This window comes from Lynx canadensis, chromosome C2 (assembly GCF_007474595.2).
Source record: "Lynx canadensis isolate LIC74 chromosome C2, mLynCan4.pri.v2, whole genome shotgun sequence".
NCBI lineage: Eukaryota > Metazoa > Chordata > Mammalia > Carnivora > Felidae > Lynx > Lynx canadensis.
In genome coordinates, this window is record NC_044311.2 from 151,840,406 (window position 1) to 151,857,330 (window position 16,925).

Genomic DNA, 16,925 nt, shown 5'->3' on the forward strand with positions numbered 1-16,925 from the left:
GAAAGGGCACTTCTTCCCCGGAAAGGTCATTTTTCATAGGTTTCCATCCTCTGTCTTTGTCTCTCACGCACACGCATACACACACACGCACAGACACGCACACGCACGCTCAGTGGACATTCCACCACAGGTGGACAGGCTCCTGCTGGCCTGCGTTTACAGTCACTCCCCCAGGCCATGGAGGGTGCTGGATGCCAGAGGCAGGCAGGCCAAGCTCGACGGCACCCCAGGAGCATCTGACCTGCTGGGACGATCACTCTGCGCTCGTTCGTGGTCATGTTTGGGGGCGGAATGTGCTTCTCCTCCATGTAGCTGCCATAATTCATGCCGACGGTGTCTGGGCCGCCCGCCATCTTCCCGCCTTTGGCCATGCTGCATTCATCCGGGGAGTTTCTGAAGGAGAAGAAGATACATTCTTCCATTATTGCTGCCACCCGGCCTGCCTGTGACACACAGAGAGAACGGAGCAAGGGTGCGGTGGAGAGAGGCGGACGGAGAAGGGAGGAGAGTCAACGGGCAAATACGGTGTCTGCTCGGGGCTGAATGGCCCTGTGCCCCCAAAACTCCTTTCCTGAAGCCCTGACAAATGGAACGGTATTCAGAAGTGGGGCCTGTGGCAGGTGATCACATGAGGTCACAACGGCGAGGCCCCCGTGATGGGATCAGTCCCCTTACAAGAAGCAGAAGGGACCCGGGGACTCTCCCTCTCTGTCTCTGCCACTGAGGATACACTGAGAAGGTGGCCGTCCACAGCCCAGACCCTGGCCTCGCCGGCACCTTGACCTTGGACTTCCAGCCCCCACAACTGTGGGAAATAAATTAATAAATTTGTGTCACGTAAGCCCCCCAGTCTGCGGCATTTAGCTACGCCAGCCCGAGGGGACTAGTGCACTGCCCACCCTCGGCTGAAGCCCGGGGCGGCCTGGAGGGAAGCAAGTTGCCAGCTGGCTTCTGTTTCTTAAGCCAGAGCCTTCTGAAACTGTCATGTCAAAACTCCACTGGTGACAGCTGTTTGGAAACACTTGCAAGGAACAGTGAACCGCCACGGTCCTGTCTCCGTGACTGTAAACAGGCCATGTACCGTATGCACAGGGGTGACCCCAGCTCGGACAGCTGGGTTTAGCCTCCAACGACATTCGCCTTCAAAACCTCAGAATGAAATCCGTGTGTTCAGTTTCAACTCCCTATAGCCAATCATGAGATATGGAGCTTTGGAGCCTCACACTGTCCCTAGCCGAGGCACTGGCAGGCGGGGCAGGGACGGGGGCAGACCTGGCAGCCTGGGAGGTGGCCGGAGAGTGGACTCAGCTGCCCCTAAGGATTGGGATGGGGTGTGAAACCAGCCATGAGGACGGATGCAGACAGGAGTCAGCCGCTGGCCCTCTGACGACCACTCACAGGGCCACCACCATTAGGAAGGCAGCGGCAGCCATTTGGATAAAGACAAACCCTGCCTTCTTTCTGGAAAAAGAAGAAAGGGACCATAAATATATGATGAAATCATATCTAACAGGGAACCCCCCCAAAAGGAAAATCCAACGCAACCAGGAAACAGAAAAATATGTCGATGCCTTTTAGAAGGTTAGCCCACAGGTCATTAACTTTGAGACCACTGTAGACGAGGGGCCTTGATAGTTGGGTTATATCTTCTAAGGTGGGTTTCCAGAAATTGCCTCTCAAGCTCTACCCCACACAGGATTTTCCTACTCTTGGGAATCTCCAAAACTCCACTGCATGTTGGATTCCCTCCCAGTGTCTAAGGCGTTGAGGTTGTGGGCTCCACTCCAATGAACTTTTCTTCGTCTCCTCCACACCTCACTAGTTGAAGCTCTGCATCCAACTTGTGCAATCATGGAACCATGGGCCTGGCATGGCCTTGACCTTCAAGCTTGAGAACATCAAAACCCTCTGAGCCAGAAGGGCACTCTCTGGGTGGGACAGGCCCGGAGTGGGATGGAGAAGGTCATTCGGGAGCCAAAGGCTTGGCAGGGGTGTGGACAGGAAGGGCAGACCAAGGGAAAGAGTGCCCTGGAAAAGAGGGAAAAGAGGGAAAAGAGTTCATTCAGCATCCTAGATCACTGAAAATACACACAGACCTGGTGCTGATGGAGAGAGCTCAGGGCTGACAGCGAGGAAGGCGTAGGTACATCTACAGATAAAGATCATGGTCAGGGTCACAGGACGAAGGCCCCACCACAGGCCTGGAAATACATGGCCATGTTTCACAGCATCCCCACAGCTGTACTAACACGAAGGAAATTTATAAACAATAACAGTCTGAGTTCCCATGGTGCAGACTCTCTAGATTTCCATCACTACCTACACATGCATTATTTCCTCCTGATGGTACTTTTCCTGGCTGCAGACACTTATCTCTAAAAGACCCATCCTAATATCACAACACGGAATGTCTTCACTTGACACTTAGTTTCCTATCCCTCTGGAAAATTCCAGCAGTTGAGGGGAAGGTGTGTGTTTTGGTGTATTTTCCTCAAGGAGAGAAGTTACTAGGGACGAGGGGACAGAGTCTAAAAGATTTGGTTCTTCAAGGAACAAGCTTTAGATGCTGTTCAGCAGATGAGCATAACTCTGGCAACAACTATAGAGTCTGGGATGAGCGCTGCAAGTTCACCCATTCACTCATCCATCTAGACCATTTTTATTGAGTGCCTGCTGTATACCAGGCACCATAAGTTCTCTCTTCTCCAGCAGGACAGGTAAGCTTTCCCATTCACCTTCCACTGAAAACCAAACCCCAAAAAACAAAAACAAGAAACAAAACAAAAGCAAAGCAAAAACAAAAAACAGAAGCAAAACAAAAACAAAACAGCCCCCAGACCCTATTTTCAAAAGCTGTGCCTTCAAGACAGTTGAAAAAAAAATCATCTTTTTTCCATTGTATTTTGTTTTAGCTTCAGGGGAAGATAGAATGGAACCAGGTTTTTGATCATTTCCAATAGTTTCTGTAAAAAAAAGCTCTAAGGGAACTCCGGCCCCAGAGAGGGGAGAGGGTCACTCCCCAGGCCACTGACAATGCTGGACTCCAAGCAGGTTATTGATACACAGTGGCCACAAGAGCCCCGGCTATTCTGTTCTCACTTGCCAGGCATTTCCCCTGGTGTATTCTCTTGGGAATTTTAACAGACCAAGAGGAGCACACGGAAGTGTGGGCCCTGTCCTGAGAGCCTAACCATTAACAGTCCTCACAATAGCCTGGGGAGGCAGGTGCATACATCACGTCCATTTTTCAGAGGCGTAAGCCAAGTACACAAAGGAGAAGGGCCTGCTCAGGTCGCAGAGCCAGGAGAGGTCAAAACTAAGACTTGAAGCTGGGCAGCCTAACTCCCCGCCCCTGTGCAGAATGCCCCCACCAAGTCAAGGGAAGATGCTGTCCCTACAAGGTGAAATAAACCTGAACTTCAGAAAGGCGTTGACAACTCCCTGACCACGTGTTATTCTGGTTTAAGCCATGTGCTGCAATATTTGCACAATTCCTATTCTAGGGCATCACTGTAGCCCCAGGGCAGGTTCAATCCCGGGCATGGCGTGTGTGGGACCCAACGAAGGACACATATAAAAGAAAAAAAAAAACCTAAGTAAGAAATAGAGGCAATTCCAGGAGAAGAACATTTTTTTTTCAGAGGATACATCTATTATTTAGACCCTGCTTTATTTAAGAAAAAAAAAAATCTCAACCTGATTCAGAGAACTGGAAAGTGTATTTTTAAAAGTCTCACAGTAAATACATTTTCAGTTCTTAGCGCAGGTGTGAGAAGAAAAGATCCACACTGCGCGGAATCTGCCTCCCGGCTTACGGCACTTGCAGCTTCACCGACATGGTGCACACCAAGGCTTGAAAGTCATCAAAGAGAAACTTCCAGAAACAGTTTGGTACTCCACCGGCAGCAAGTTCTGCCAAGAACAGAGGATCATGCGATCTCTACGCTACCATGATAAGGGTTTGGGTGTTCAATGTATCGCTTTTGAAATGCACATAGCAAAGGGCATCCCTTTAAATGCTGTATTCTTGGGGCGCCTGGGTGGCGCAGTCGGTTAAGCGTCCGACTTCAGCCAGGTCACGATCTCGCGGTCCGGGAGTTCGAGCCCCGCGTCAGGCTCTGGGCTGATGGCTCAGAGCCAGGAGCCTGTTTCCGATTCTGTGTCTCCCTCTCTCTCTGCCCCTCCCCCGTTCATGCTCTGTCTCTCTCTGTCCCAAAAATAAATAAACGTTGAAAAAAAAAATTAAAAAAAAAAATAAATGCTGTATTCTTAGTATTTACATACGTGTTTTCTAGCAGTTCTGTGAAGATTCTAAGGCAATTCATTAGATGCTTGCTAAATGGGTCATCATTTATGTGAAATATGAAATACGAAATGCTTTGGTCTTATTGTTTGGGGCATGAATTTCTTTATTGCACCTAAGGCATCCTTCAAGACATTTCTCTCAGTGATGCTTTTCAGGGCATACGGAAGTTATTATGCAAACCCAAATCACAACGAGATGTCACCTCACACCTAGCTGGAGGGCTACTGCAAAAAACAAAAGATGACAAATGTTGGCGAGGACGCAGAGAAATCGGAACTTTTGCATACTCTTGGTGAGGATGCCAAATGGTACAGCTGTAATGGAACGCCGTGGGGAGGTCCCCGAAAGTCTTTTTTAAAAGACAATCATATAGGGGCGCCTGGGTGGCTCAGTCGGTTAAGCGTCCGACTTCAGCTCAGGTCACGATCTCGCGGTCCGTGAGTTCGAGCCCCGTGTCGGGCTCTGGGCTGATGGCTCGGAGCCTGGAGCCTGCTTCCGATTCTGTGTCTCCCTCTCTCTCTGCCCCTCCCCCATTCATGCTCTGTCTCTCTCTGTCCCCAAAATAAATAAACATTAAAAAAATTAAAAAAAAATTAAAGACAATCATATGATCCAGGGATCTCATTTTTGCATATTCATCCAAAAGAAGGGAAATCCAAGTCTCAAAGCGATATTAGCACTCCTCTGTTCCTTACGGCTAATATTCCCGATGGTCAAGGTGTGGAAACGAATGTCCACGGATGGCCCCGTGGATGAAGAAACTGTGGTACATGCAACAGTGTACTCATCCTCCTGTAAAAGAAGGGAATCCTATAACACACGACAACGGCTGGGCCTTGAGCACGTCATGCTGAGTGACATAGATCGGTCACCGACGAACAAAAGCCGGTTTCCGCTTCACATGAGGTATCTAAAGTAGTCACATTCAGAGAACTGAATAGTGGGACAGTGGTTTCCAGGAGCTCGGGCAGGCGGGGAGATGGGGGGTTACCAACCAATAAGCATAAAGTTTCAATCAAGCGAGATGGAAAAGCTCTCGAGACCTGCTCTCCAATATTCTAGCCTTTGGTCAACAATAACGTGTACCTCAAACTCTGTTAAAAAGGTATAGATCGCTGGGCACCTGGGACAGCACAGAGCCCTCTTCGGATCCTCTCTCTCCCGGTCTCTCTGCCCCTTCCCTGTTCACACTCTTTCTCGAAAATAAATAAAATAAATACTTTTTAAAAAACCGAACAAAGAAAAAAGGGGTATAGATCTCATGTCAGGTGTTCTTACCACACTGAAATAAAATAAATTGGAAATGACTGGGTCTTAGCCACATTCTCGTATTCACATTTTCGGGTCTGGGTTCAGTGTGTAACTCGAAAAACACTGGTTTTGACAATCCCATAGAGAATGTGGCATCAGAGAGAGGGATCGGGAGCTGGGAGGACAGCTGCTCCCCTCTGTCACAGCAGAAGAAATCCCACCTTGGGCTGAGGTCGCCCCGGGAGGGGAAGGCTGCTGCAGAAACAAGAATTTCACTAAGGCACCTGACGAAAGCTGGGGCGCCATATCGCTTCCCAACTCCCCCAGTGCCCTCTTGGGGCCACACGGCTTTGGGAGTTTAGTCTCCCAAAGGAGCAACCTCACAGAACCCCATGGCACACGCATATAACTGTGGCCACTCCAGGGGATATGGAAATAGCACAGAAAGACCCTTCTACCTTCACCTAGAAAAGATGGCACCATGGTGCCCTTCTTCAGAAAACTGCACACACATGCCCAACTCAGTTGGCTTGTTGAGCCTCAACGAACTAAACACTCTGAAAGAGCGTCTGCAGAATCAAGTTCTCATGAATCGAGACAATGAGTGCTGACTTCGTAAGGCATACTAGCATTTCAAACCAACGATCGAAGGGGCAGGCAAAGAATACCCAATACATTGGAAATTGCACTAAATTTAAATTCAGGTGAGATGTCAGCCATGTCCCCGAACCCAACTGGGTTCTGACAGAGTTTCACAATCAAGGGGCTGGAAGAATCTCCATCCCCAACCCCCCAGACATGACTCTCCGGAAGCTACTTAGACCAACGAATGTTTAGTTCACATTACTAATGTTTTTCTAGGGAAGAGGTTCCATCATTCTCCTCTGCAACTTTAGAGTTATATTTATGTGGGCGTGTGGTGGTTTTGAATCTACTTTCTTCCTTTACCCTTCCTCAAACCATGTGAGGTTTACGAGGCATAGAAGACGACACAATATAAGACAGTTATAAAAACGCACACGAGACAAAACGATAACATAAATAATCAAAGGCATGGAAGTGAATTTAATGTAAGGGCAGAAAAGTAACCAACCACGAGATAAAATCAGCACATTGAGTAGGCTTACTATTTATTGTTGCTAGAAGTAGGACACTAATTTATCTCTGAGCTTCCTACTGGCCAAAGCAAAGAAGGAAATGCATCCCGTTACTATTCAAGGTGTCAGAAACATTAAGACGAACCAGGTCTTAGCAAGCGACATCCTTCCCAGTATCTGATAACGGATTCAGAGCATCGCACACAGTGTCGGGGTAGGGGTGGGGAGGGCTGGTGATAAAGCAGGGTGCTCCAAGCACTCAGGTCCCTGCTGCTTCGGCTACAGAAATCAAGAGACGGCACATCCTCACGAGTCTTCTATACCTGCCATTGCTTGACCCTTTTGGAAAGAACTGGCCAACCAGGGAGGCCAGTGCAGGAATATTAAAAATAAGCAAATAATCAGGGCACCTCAGGGGTGCCTCAGGGTAGCTCAGTCATTTAAGCATCTGACTCTTGATTTCTGCTGAGGTCATGATCTTACGGTTCATGAGTTTGAGCCCTGAGTCAGGCTCTGTGCTGACAGTGGGAAGCCTGCTTGGGAGTCTCTCTCTCCCTCTCCCTCTTCCTCTCCCCTGCTAGCTCATGAACTCTCTCTCTCTCTCCCTCTCTCTCTCTCTCTCTCTCTCTCTCTCTCTCAAAAATAAATAAATAAACATTAAAAAGATAAGGGAATATGGGGCGCCTGGGTGGCTCAGTCGGTTAAGCGTCCAACTTTGGCTCAGGTCATGATCTCACAGTTCAGGGGTTCAAGCTCCACGTCGGGCTCTGTGCTGACGGAGCCTGCCTCGGATTCTGTGTCTCCCTCCCTCTCTGCTCCTCCCCCACTCGCGGTCTGTCTCTCTCTCTCTCTCAAAAATAAATAAGCATTAAACATTTTTTTAAAAAAATTTTTAAAAAGATAAGGGAACAATTGAAAAAACAAAAAAACCTGGAGAGACAGAATGGTCTATATCCCAGTTTCCAAAAATCTTCTGTTTCTATGTTTTAAACTCACATTTGCCCCTGAGAGCACCCAATGCACTGTGGGCAAACAAATATTTACAGACCTTACTTGGTTCATCTCCTACCTAGTATTTGACTGTTTACTCATCCCAGGACCGGCCTCAAGCTCTCTTCATGTATTTACGTTGTAGTAAATATATGGGCAACGCATCTCGCACAGTGCCAAAGTCACAGTAAATGCCACATGTTAGCTGCTTCTTACGCACTTCACGCACACAACTCCACGAGGCCAATACCAGGAAACAGGAGCCCCGTTACAGGTAAAGCACAGAGGCTGGGTAGGGAGTGTGTTGTGTCCCAGGTGATACAACCAGCAGGGGAAGAGCCAGGATTTGAACTTAGGCACTCGGGGTCCTGAGTCTAAGTCCTCGATCACCACACTCTAGGACCTCCCCCGGTAGCCCCACACGAGTCGTCCATCTCACGGACGTGAAACACAACAGAATGGGCACCTGTTGGGTATTTTCAGAAGAATATCCTGGGAGTGGCCCTGAAGGCAGTCATGGAGAGATTTGCAGATGTGAGCTGAGCCACGTGCCCACAAAGGCAGGGCCTCCAGGGAGAAGCCGAAGATGATGTGTTTATGGGGACATACATACGGATTTTGGTTAAGTCTAGTTTTGTTTTGTTTAAAGAATTTTTTTTAATTTTTTTTAATGTTTATTTATTTTTGAGAGAGACAGAGTGCGAGCTGGGGAGGGGCAGAGAGAGAGAGGGAGACACAGAATCGGAAGCAGGCTCCACCAGGCTCTGAGCTGTCAGCACAGAGCCCAACACGAGGCTCGAACTCACCAACTGTGAGATCATTACCTGAGCTGAAGTCGGACACTTAACCGACTGAGTCACCCAGGCGCCAGCCCCCCACCTTTTTTTTTTTTTTTTTTTTTTTTTTTTTTTTAGAAAATGCTGATCAACCCCATTTACAGCTGAATGTCAAATGTTCTCCCCACCAGACCTCCTGGGGGAGCTCAGCACGGTCCGCTGCAGGCTCTGCAGAGAGGATGGGCTAAGGCTGGTGACTGTGACAGGAAATCTGGCCAGAGGTTCGGCTAAGAGGCACAGCAGGAATGAACCTGACCCAGAATGTGGACCTAAGAACTGAGGACCAGGACAGAAATTGGACCATCGGGAAAGCAGTCAGTCTAAGGTTTTCAGATCGAGTGGAACACAGCCCGAGGCAAATCTTCATTTAGCTGTTGCCATACATAGCACCCTATTTTATCTTTTATTCTTTTTAAAGAACTCCTTTTTTAACTTTTTTTAATGTTTATTCATTTTTTGAGAGTGAGGGAAACAGAGCGTGAGGAGGGGAGGGGGCAGAGAGAGAGGGAGACACAGAATCCCAAGCAGGCTCCAGGCTCCGAGCTGTCAGTGCAGAGCCCGATGCGGGGCTCGAACTCACGAACTATGAGATCATGACCTGAGCCGAAGTTGGAGGCTTAACCGACTGAGCCACCCAGACACCCCAAAGAACTCTTTTTTTTTAATGTTTATTTTTGAGAGAGAGAGAGAAAGAGAGAGAGAGAGAGAGGGCGTGAGCACGTGAGCAGGGGAGGGGCAGAGAGAGAGGGGGACAGAGGATCCGAAGCAGACTGTCTACTGATGGCAGTGAACCCAACGTGGGGCTCAAACTCACCAACTGTGAGGTCATGACCTGAGCTGAAGTAGGACGCTTAAGCGACTGAGCCACCCGGGGGGCCCCAATAACACCTTATTTTAAAAAGGGATAATGTGCCTGTAAAAATGTACCGAGAAATTAAAACTGGGGCTTTGTTTTTGAAAAAAACAAAATAAACTTGGCATCTGACATTGAATTTCTCACATCAGAGGCTACGGACAGCAGGGTAGACTCCATCATGGAAAGAGCCCGCAGCGAACGGCACAGACATGGCCATTAGCTTGACAAGGACGGAGACTCAGCCCTGTACTGTCGTCTGTGCTGTGTGAATGGACCTCATTTATCCAAGAATGTCGCTGAACGCAGCCCCAGGCGACAGCCCTGAGCTCACCAGCCACATTAAATCTGTGATTCACCCTCACTTCAGAATAGTTAGCAGAGGCTTTGGAACTTAGAAAAAGTCCACAGCAAGGCAAAATCAAATTTGGAAAATCAATGTACTTCTTCTGGAAGCGGGTAGATGGGGCACCTGGGTGGCTCAGTCGGTGAAGCCTCCAACTTCGGCTCAGGTCATGATCTCACAGTCCGTGGGTTTGAGCCCCTCACGGGGCTCTGTGCTGACAGCTCAGAGCCTGGAGCCTACTTCAGATTCTGTATCTCCCTCTCTCTCTGTCTGCCCCTCACCTGCTCACACTCTGTCTCTCTCTCAAAAATAAATAAACTTAAAAAAAAATTAGAAGCGGGTAGAGACAAACTCACGATCCTCTTGAAAATCTGCTTCTTCAAGACCCATCCTTCTTCCTATCCCTGAATTCCTCTTGCACGTAGAGACAACTCTCCACTGCCTTTCTCTCCACCACATGCTGGGGGAATAGTGTTCTGGAGCTCTGCTTCCAGAATGATCTTCCCCAAATACAAATCCACACTGGTCACGTGCATCCTAAGCCCTGCGTTGGACCACAGGACCTTCTTGGTCCACAGGACACGCCCCCAGACTCTCTGGGTCTCCTCAATTCATTCGTTTCTCCAACCAGTATTTACGGAGCAAATCTCTCTGCCAGGCCCTGTCCTAGGTGCTGGGGATACATCGGGGTCCCTGTTCTCACAGTGTCTGCATCTGAGTGGCGAGAGCCCCTCTCCCCGCTACACCTTCTCTTGCCCTCGTTCACGATGGTCCTTATCACCCCAACTCTTATGCGGATAAGCAAGTTAATGTCGCTAGCACGCAGCCTTCAGCTCGTCGCCGTTTATTGGAACGTCACTATCTTCCAGAACGTTCTTTTTAGTTCATTGGGTGGTGAAGCTCCGTGAGAGAAATACAAAGGTTTTCTTTGGCAGTTCTGCCCTGAAAGTCCAGAGAGGTCCGTTCCGAGAGAGGGCCCACGGGAGGCTGGCCGGGGCAAAGTGCATACTTGGTTCTAATCGACCGAACAAACTCCTAATCGAGTTCCATGGCGTGGACTGAGGCAAGTCGCTACAAAAGGCATTTTCAGGCCCCCAGACAAGGAGGGGATTGTCTGGAGAGCGCCGGGGTAATTTGTGGGTCTGTTTTATTTCTGAATCAGAGGCAGTGGAAAAGCCGCTTCAGACCCCACGGCTGAGCGGCGGGCGGAGCTTGGCAGTGATTCATGGAGAGCTCCCCGCTCACACTGAAACTGGAGATGTTTGTCTTTACAGCTGGGTGTTATTTTTACCCTTGCTAAATATGCTCTCTTACACCTGGAATCCCAGTCTCTTCCCTCCAGCCCTGTCCCCTTCCCCCCCTCTCCAAAGCAGTTGAAGACTAAGTTAATTAAAAAGTCACCACCAACTCACCAACAGTTAGTTCTTTGTCCCTGCAAGGGGTTTGAAGCTTTCCCGAGTTTCTTCATTTAAGTTTATAATTCTCTTTACAGCTGAGAGCGGGTACCAGCCAGACCGTGTTACGTGTCGGTCCTGAAATCTCGGGGTGGGGGGCGATGCGTCCTTTTGGGCTTCATCATTTGGAAATAAAATGTGCTATAGAATAGGATCTCGACGAAGAGTTACACGCGCAGGATGAGATGTGGCTTCTCTTCTGTCTCGTTCGTGAGTTGTCTTTGTTGTTGTCGTTGTTTGCTTGATATACTTGGCATTTCTCAGAGAGGAAAGAACGAAGCCCAGTAGGCACCAAGGGGCTTCAGTCTTTCATTTGCATAACAGGCTATGCAAATTCTGGTTAACCAAAATGATTTCACTTTCAAGATAGAAAATCCCAAGGCGGTCCCCCCTGTCCCGCTGCCAATACCCGCACTGACCCAACGGAACTTTCTGGCGTCCTGACGGGGGGCAGGACTCCGAGGCTCTCCTACTCTACAAAATGGCGCCCACCCACTCGACACCCCAAGAGATGTCAAAGGAGGTAATGAGTGGCTGCTGAGGAGAAGGGTTGAGAAGTCTGCTCCAGACAGAGACGCGGTGGCAGAACCTCGGTCTCCCTCCCGACTGTTCCCTGGGTGAGGCTCTGGGTCCACGTCCCAGTTTTGCAGCCCGATGAACTGACATCTGTAAAGACTCAAGGTCCCTTACAAGTAGGCGAGCTATTACTAACTGGCCTCCCTGTCACGGTTCGGAAAACTCACTAGCTCGCAAGGCTCCCACAGCGTGACTTGGAAGGTGGCCGAACAAGGCATCTTGGATGCCAATCTGATTCAGAACCCTGAGGCAGACGGGAGTAAGTGAGACTAGCATTGGGAACTTCTCTGTCCTAACAGAATACATGAAGTCTTATAGCAAATGTAGGAAAATCAAGACTAAGTCAAATCTCCATGAGTCAAAGGAGAAAGGCACGGAGAGAGAGTGGTCCCAGAGAACCACGTTCAAATACCAAATATTGAGTGTCGCAGGTACGATGAAAGACTCTGGCATTAAAAGACCTTCAGCAGAGACTCATTCTGTAGGTAGTAGGTGGGCACAGCACAACACAACATAACACAACTGACGTGCAGGGTGGTTGAACGGTTGCCATCCTAACACTGAGAATTTTCTTTTCAGTTTTCATTTCGGCCCAGTGAGTATTTACTGAGAGCCACTGATGAGCTTGGATGGCCAAGTCTCTCCAACCTGCTTGTTGTTTTTAAAATGTGGTTTTATCTGGGGACATGTCACGAAGGTAGCGTGAAGGTGAGTCCAGGTAAATTGGCCCGCTGGAATAAAACGACACGAGACGGAAGGAACGGTTCTCCTCCGTGAGACGGGTATAAACCCGTAATGTCATTCATACATCGGATAACACATCGTATATTAAAATCTATCAATAAATCATAGTTGGGCTGTGGATGTGCTGATAAATGCTGCTCCTTCTTGGAGTCCTTCTTTTGTGTCCAGGAGGATGGGGTCACACCCTCATGCCTGCGATGGCTGGGCCCCAGACATCCCTCTGTTCCGTACTTGCCACGGGATCTCCCAGAACCTTCCTCACGCCTGACGGACCGTGAGCTTCTTTTCACCCATCTTCATAGCAGCTAACGCAGTGCATGATGTGAACACCAATTAGATGTTAATTTAGGAAAAGGTTTCTCAATTTTGACACTGTTCACGTTCGGGGCGGGAAGGTTCTTTCAGAGGTGAGTGGAGGGGGCAGGAGGTGGGGGCGGGGGATCCTCTTTTGTGTATCGTATAATGCTGAGCACCAGCTCTGGCCTCCAGCCACCAGATGCCAGGAATACCCCCCTCTCCCACTGTGACTATCAAAAGTGTTCTGCAGAGGCCCCTGGGGGGCTCAGTCGGTTAAGCGTCCAACCTCAGCTCAGGTCCTGATCTCGCGGTTTGTGAGTTCGAGCCCCGCGTCGGGCTCTGCGCTGACAGCTCAGAGCCTGGAGCCTGCTTTGGATTCTGTGTCTCCCCCTCTCTGTCTCAAAAATAACTAAACATTAAAAAAAAATTTTTTTTAAAGTGTCTGCAGACATTGCCAAATGTCCCCTGAGACACAATCACCAGGGTTGAGAAATGGTTTAATGAATTAAGATCCACTGAACTCAGGTGAGGAGGTGAGAGCCTCTCCCATTCTGCCCGGTGTTCATTAGCACTAAGTGCGTGGCCCCAACGTCTGGGCTGATGTTGGAGGCGCCCAGGCTCTAACCTAGGGAGGATTCCCAGTGTGGTTTGTCCACGTCTCATTTGGAGTCTCCCCAACACCCTGGGCTCATCCCTACTTCCCGCCTTCTTCCTCCATAGGTCCAACCTGTCAGCAAAGCACATCAGTCCTACCTTCAAAATGGGTCCAGAATGTCACCACCTCTCAGCGAGGCACCACCGTCCCTCACCCGAATTCCTGCACAGGCCTCCTCCAGGAGGAGCCTGGGAGAACCTGCTAACTCTGAGGAATGTCACGCCCCCACCTTCCTACAGCACCCCGACAGCCTCCTCGCTCACTCAGAGAGAAGATCGCTGCACCTCATTGCCTGTTTGTGGCTTGGGTCACTAGGTGTCAGTCACGATTGTCCTCCAGTGCTCCAGGCTGACCCCGGGGCCTTTGCACAGAGCACTCCCTTCTCCTGGAATATTCTGCTGTTTGACCATGGGGCGTTCTCCTTCACACCCTTTGGGACGTTATTCACGTGTCACTTTCTTAGAGACCAGGCCACCCCATCTAGAGCGGCCACCCTGTTTCCCCACTTGATTTTTCTCCTTCACATCTACCACGATCCAACCTACTGTATGTTTAACTAGATGGCTCAACGGCCATCTTCCCCATGAGAAAGGGAACAGAGCAGGGCAGAAGTTTTTTGTGCTTTATGACTGTAGGTCAAGAACCAAGAATAGTGACCACACGTAGTAAGCTCTCAGTGAATTCTTGTTGGATGAATGAATGACCGCACGCATAGCCAGTGTGCCTGATGCCCGGACGGGCCAATCGGGTCACCCCCTTTTTCCGTCATCGTCGTCACTCGGCAGATGCGTGTTCGTTAAATATGACGTCGAGAGCATCCTGTTGTCTGACGTGCGGCTGGAGTTACCCACCCAACGAGTCTTCTTCCCAGACCACAGAGAGAGGACAGACAGACAGACAGATAGACCGACTTCCTGGGAGCAGACCAACTTCTACACGTTGTATTCTCCCGGGCCACTCACTCTGCAGGGCACCCATTTTTCATCTCCCTCGACTCTGCAACAACAGAGCGGCGGTTCTCGGACCAGCGAGCGCGGGAATCTCCAGAGGGCTCATTAAAACACCGCGTGCTGGGCTCCGTCCCCGAGTCTGGTCGGATTCGGCGGGTGTGAGGTGGCCCGAGAACTGTACGTCTAATGCCCCCCCCCCCCCGCCCCGGCTGGTGCTGATGCCGCTGATCGCGGGGCTTCACTCTGGGCACCGGCGCCCCAGGGACCCCTCGCCCACCCGACTCCAGCAGGAAGTTGAGGACTCCAGGGGGTCTGGGGACGGTGCCAGGGCAAGACTCACAGGCACGGCACACAAGTTCATTACGCTCCAGCTGCAACGAGCTTCCGGGTGGGCCCACGCCGCCCTGCCGTTACCTCCAGCCGGGCTACGCGGAATTTTCACCGCCTTAGGAAGGGGGCAGGAGACGTCCGATGCACCGAACATCTGGCTGCATCTCCGAGTCAGAGGCGCCGAGGTGCCACGACGCAGCTGCTTTGCACACAATACTGCCCGCCTACTCACGGAAGGCAATTTTCTCGTGGGCCGCAGGCGTGTGCGTGTGTGTTATTTCTTGGCCCATCTCGCCTGTCTGTAGGGGCCTGGGCCTTAGCAACCTCACGGCAAGTTAAGGCCATCAGCAGGGGGCTCACTAGAGTCCTGGCAGGCAGCGGAACTCCCCACAGGGCCTTTGTGTGTACCGCGCTGGGAAACAGCTGGTTCAAGTTTGCACACGGACCCTCCTCCGCCGTGTGGACACGTGGGGGTTTCTGGTGCGTGAGGCTGGAGTGAAGAAAGGGGGAAGGCAGGGTGGCCACGGACTACCGAGGCTGAGAAATGATGTCCCGTGTCTACACAGCGTGCAGTTAGATGGGTGTCTACAAGAACCGTGCCCTCTGATACAGCAGCGGCCAAGCCAAACCCACAATTACTTCCCCGCGGGTTCGCAAGGCGGTGGTGCCTTTCTCTCCTGTTTTCCTTTTATTATTTTTTATAGAGCTCTAGTATAATGGCAACAGATCTCATTTCGCCACTTGTATTTCATTTCAGGAGCCTTGTGAGCACATACGGGCTGAGGTTTTGTAGAACTCCACCACTTGGTTAGGAGCTGGGCTCCACCCTCCTCCCAAAGCACTTGGCTTTTTCCTCCAAGGGCAGGGACGGATGGACAGGGACAGAGAGGACCATTCGCGAGGGTGCCATTCTACGTAGAAGGAGCTGGGTCACGTTCAGGCAAGACCCAAGCTGCAGAGCGCTCTCGTCCTGGGGGGGTATTTGCACACTGGCACTCAGGGGCCGCAAAGGTACCTGCTCACATGTTGCAAAGTCCAGTTTTTGACTTACGTAAATGCCCCCGGAACTTGATCAAGTCGCGTGCGCGCTGCATGGGAGTCTGACTCGTGAAAGCTTCCAGAAATGACCATCAGGACAAGCTGCCGAGCTGGGGGCCAGGAGGTGTGCTTCTTTTCACGCTGCTGTCTCTAACGCCCCGGCACACCTGGCCTGGGGCTTCCAGGCTGGGGGATTTGGGGGGCGGCGGCTGCTGTCTCTGGAGGGATGCCGGGAGACGGGGTGTTTAGGAGCTATACCCCTGTCCCTTCTGCTCACGCAGAGGTGAACCATGCCTGCTCCGCACTGCCCCCGCCGAGAACTCCCGCAGGGCAGGACCCCTGTCTCGCCGACCCTGCCTCCGCCCCTGGCCCTCATGTAGGGCTGCTACAGACAAGTGTCCATTCAAGGTCTCCAGAATGAAAACCAACTGAACGCCGATCCACGTTCCCCGTGACGGAGCTGTTGTGTGTAAATATCACACGGTGGGTGTGCAAAGTGTGCAGCCTGATCCGCAGTAATCTTGAATCCACTCGTCGGGCCCCCAGATGAAACGAGCCTTAGCCGCCCCGACGGCAGCCTGTTGTGTTCTGAACAGCAGGTACTGCCTGGCCGCCCAGCTCCCAGTGCCCTGCAAGGTGCCAGTGAACCAACGATCTGAGGTACAACACCCTCTACCGTTTCCCATCCAGCCGGCTGAGCCCCTCAGTACAAGGAACTGGCCACCGCAGGGAATCCTTGGCTTGGAGGTCTGAGAGGAATGGCTCCACCAAGCCCTGCCCAGCACAGAGTCTGGAAACACCAGGTAGGGCCGGTTTCCTGCGTCTACTTGGCCAGGGCATCACGCCCAGTGACTTAAACCACCGCTAATCAAGGTGTTGCTGTAAGGATATTGCATAGATGTTGTTAGCATCTAGAATCCATTGACATTAAATAAAGGCACTTATCCTTCAGAATGTGGGTGGGCCTCGTCTAATCAGTTGAAGGTCTAAAGAGCAGAAAACCGAGCTTCTCCCTAAGGAAGAAGAAGTTCTGCCTCAGGACCGCAGCAGCAGCAACTCCTGCCTGGGTTTTCAGCCCTCCAGCCTGCCCTACAGATCTCAGACTTGACCCACACAACTGCAAGAGCCAATTCCTTACAACAAATCCCTGCAGGGTCTAACCTATTGGTTGTTTTTCTGGAGACTTCAACTGACGCACCGGC

At 50.7% G+C, this 16,925-nt stretch overlaps 1 protein-coding gene across 5 annotated transcripts in view; it reads right to left on the reverse strand.

Moving 5' to 3' along the window:
* Positions 1-16,925, reverse strand: part of ERG (ETS transcription factor ERG) — a 252,833-nt gene that overhangs the window by 43,632 nt on the left and 192,276 nt on the right. For all 5 annotated transcript variants that reach the window (XM_032594790.1, XM_030328900.1, XM_032594789.1 and 2 more), the window contains one exon: positions 242-393. In XM_032594790.1, the coding sequence (XP_032450681.1) occupies positions 242-393 (152 nt within the window). The remainder of the gene's footprint in view (positions 1-241; positions 394-16,925) is intronic.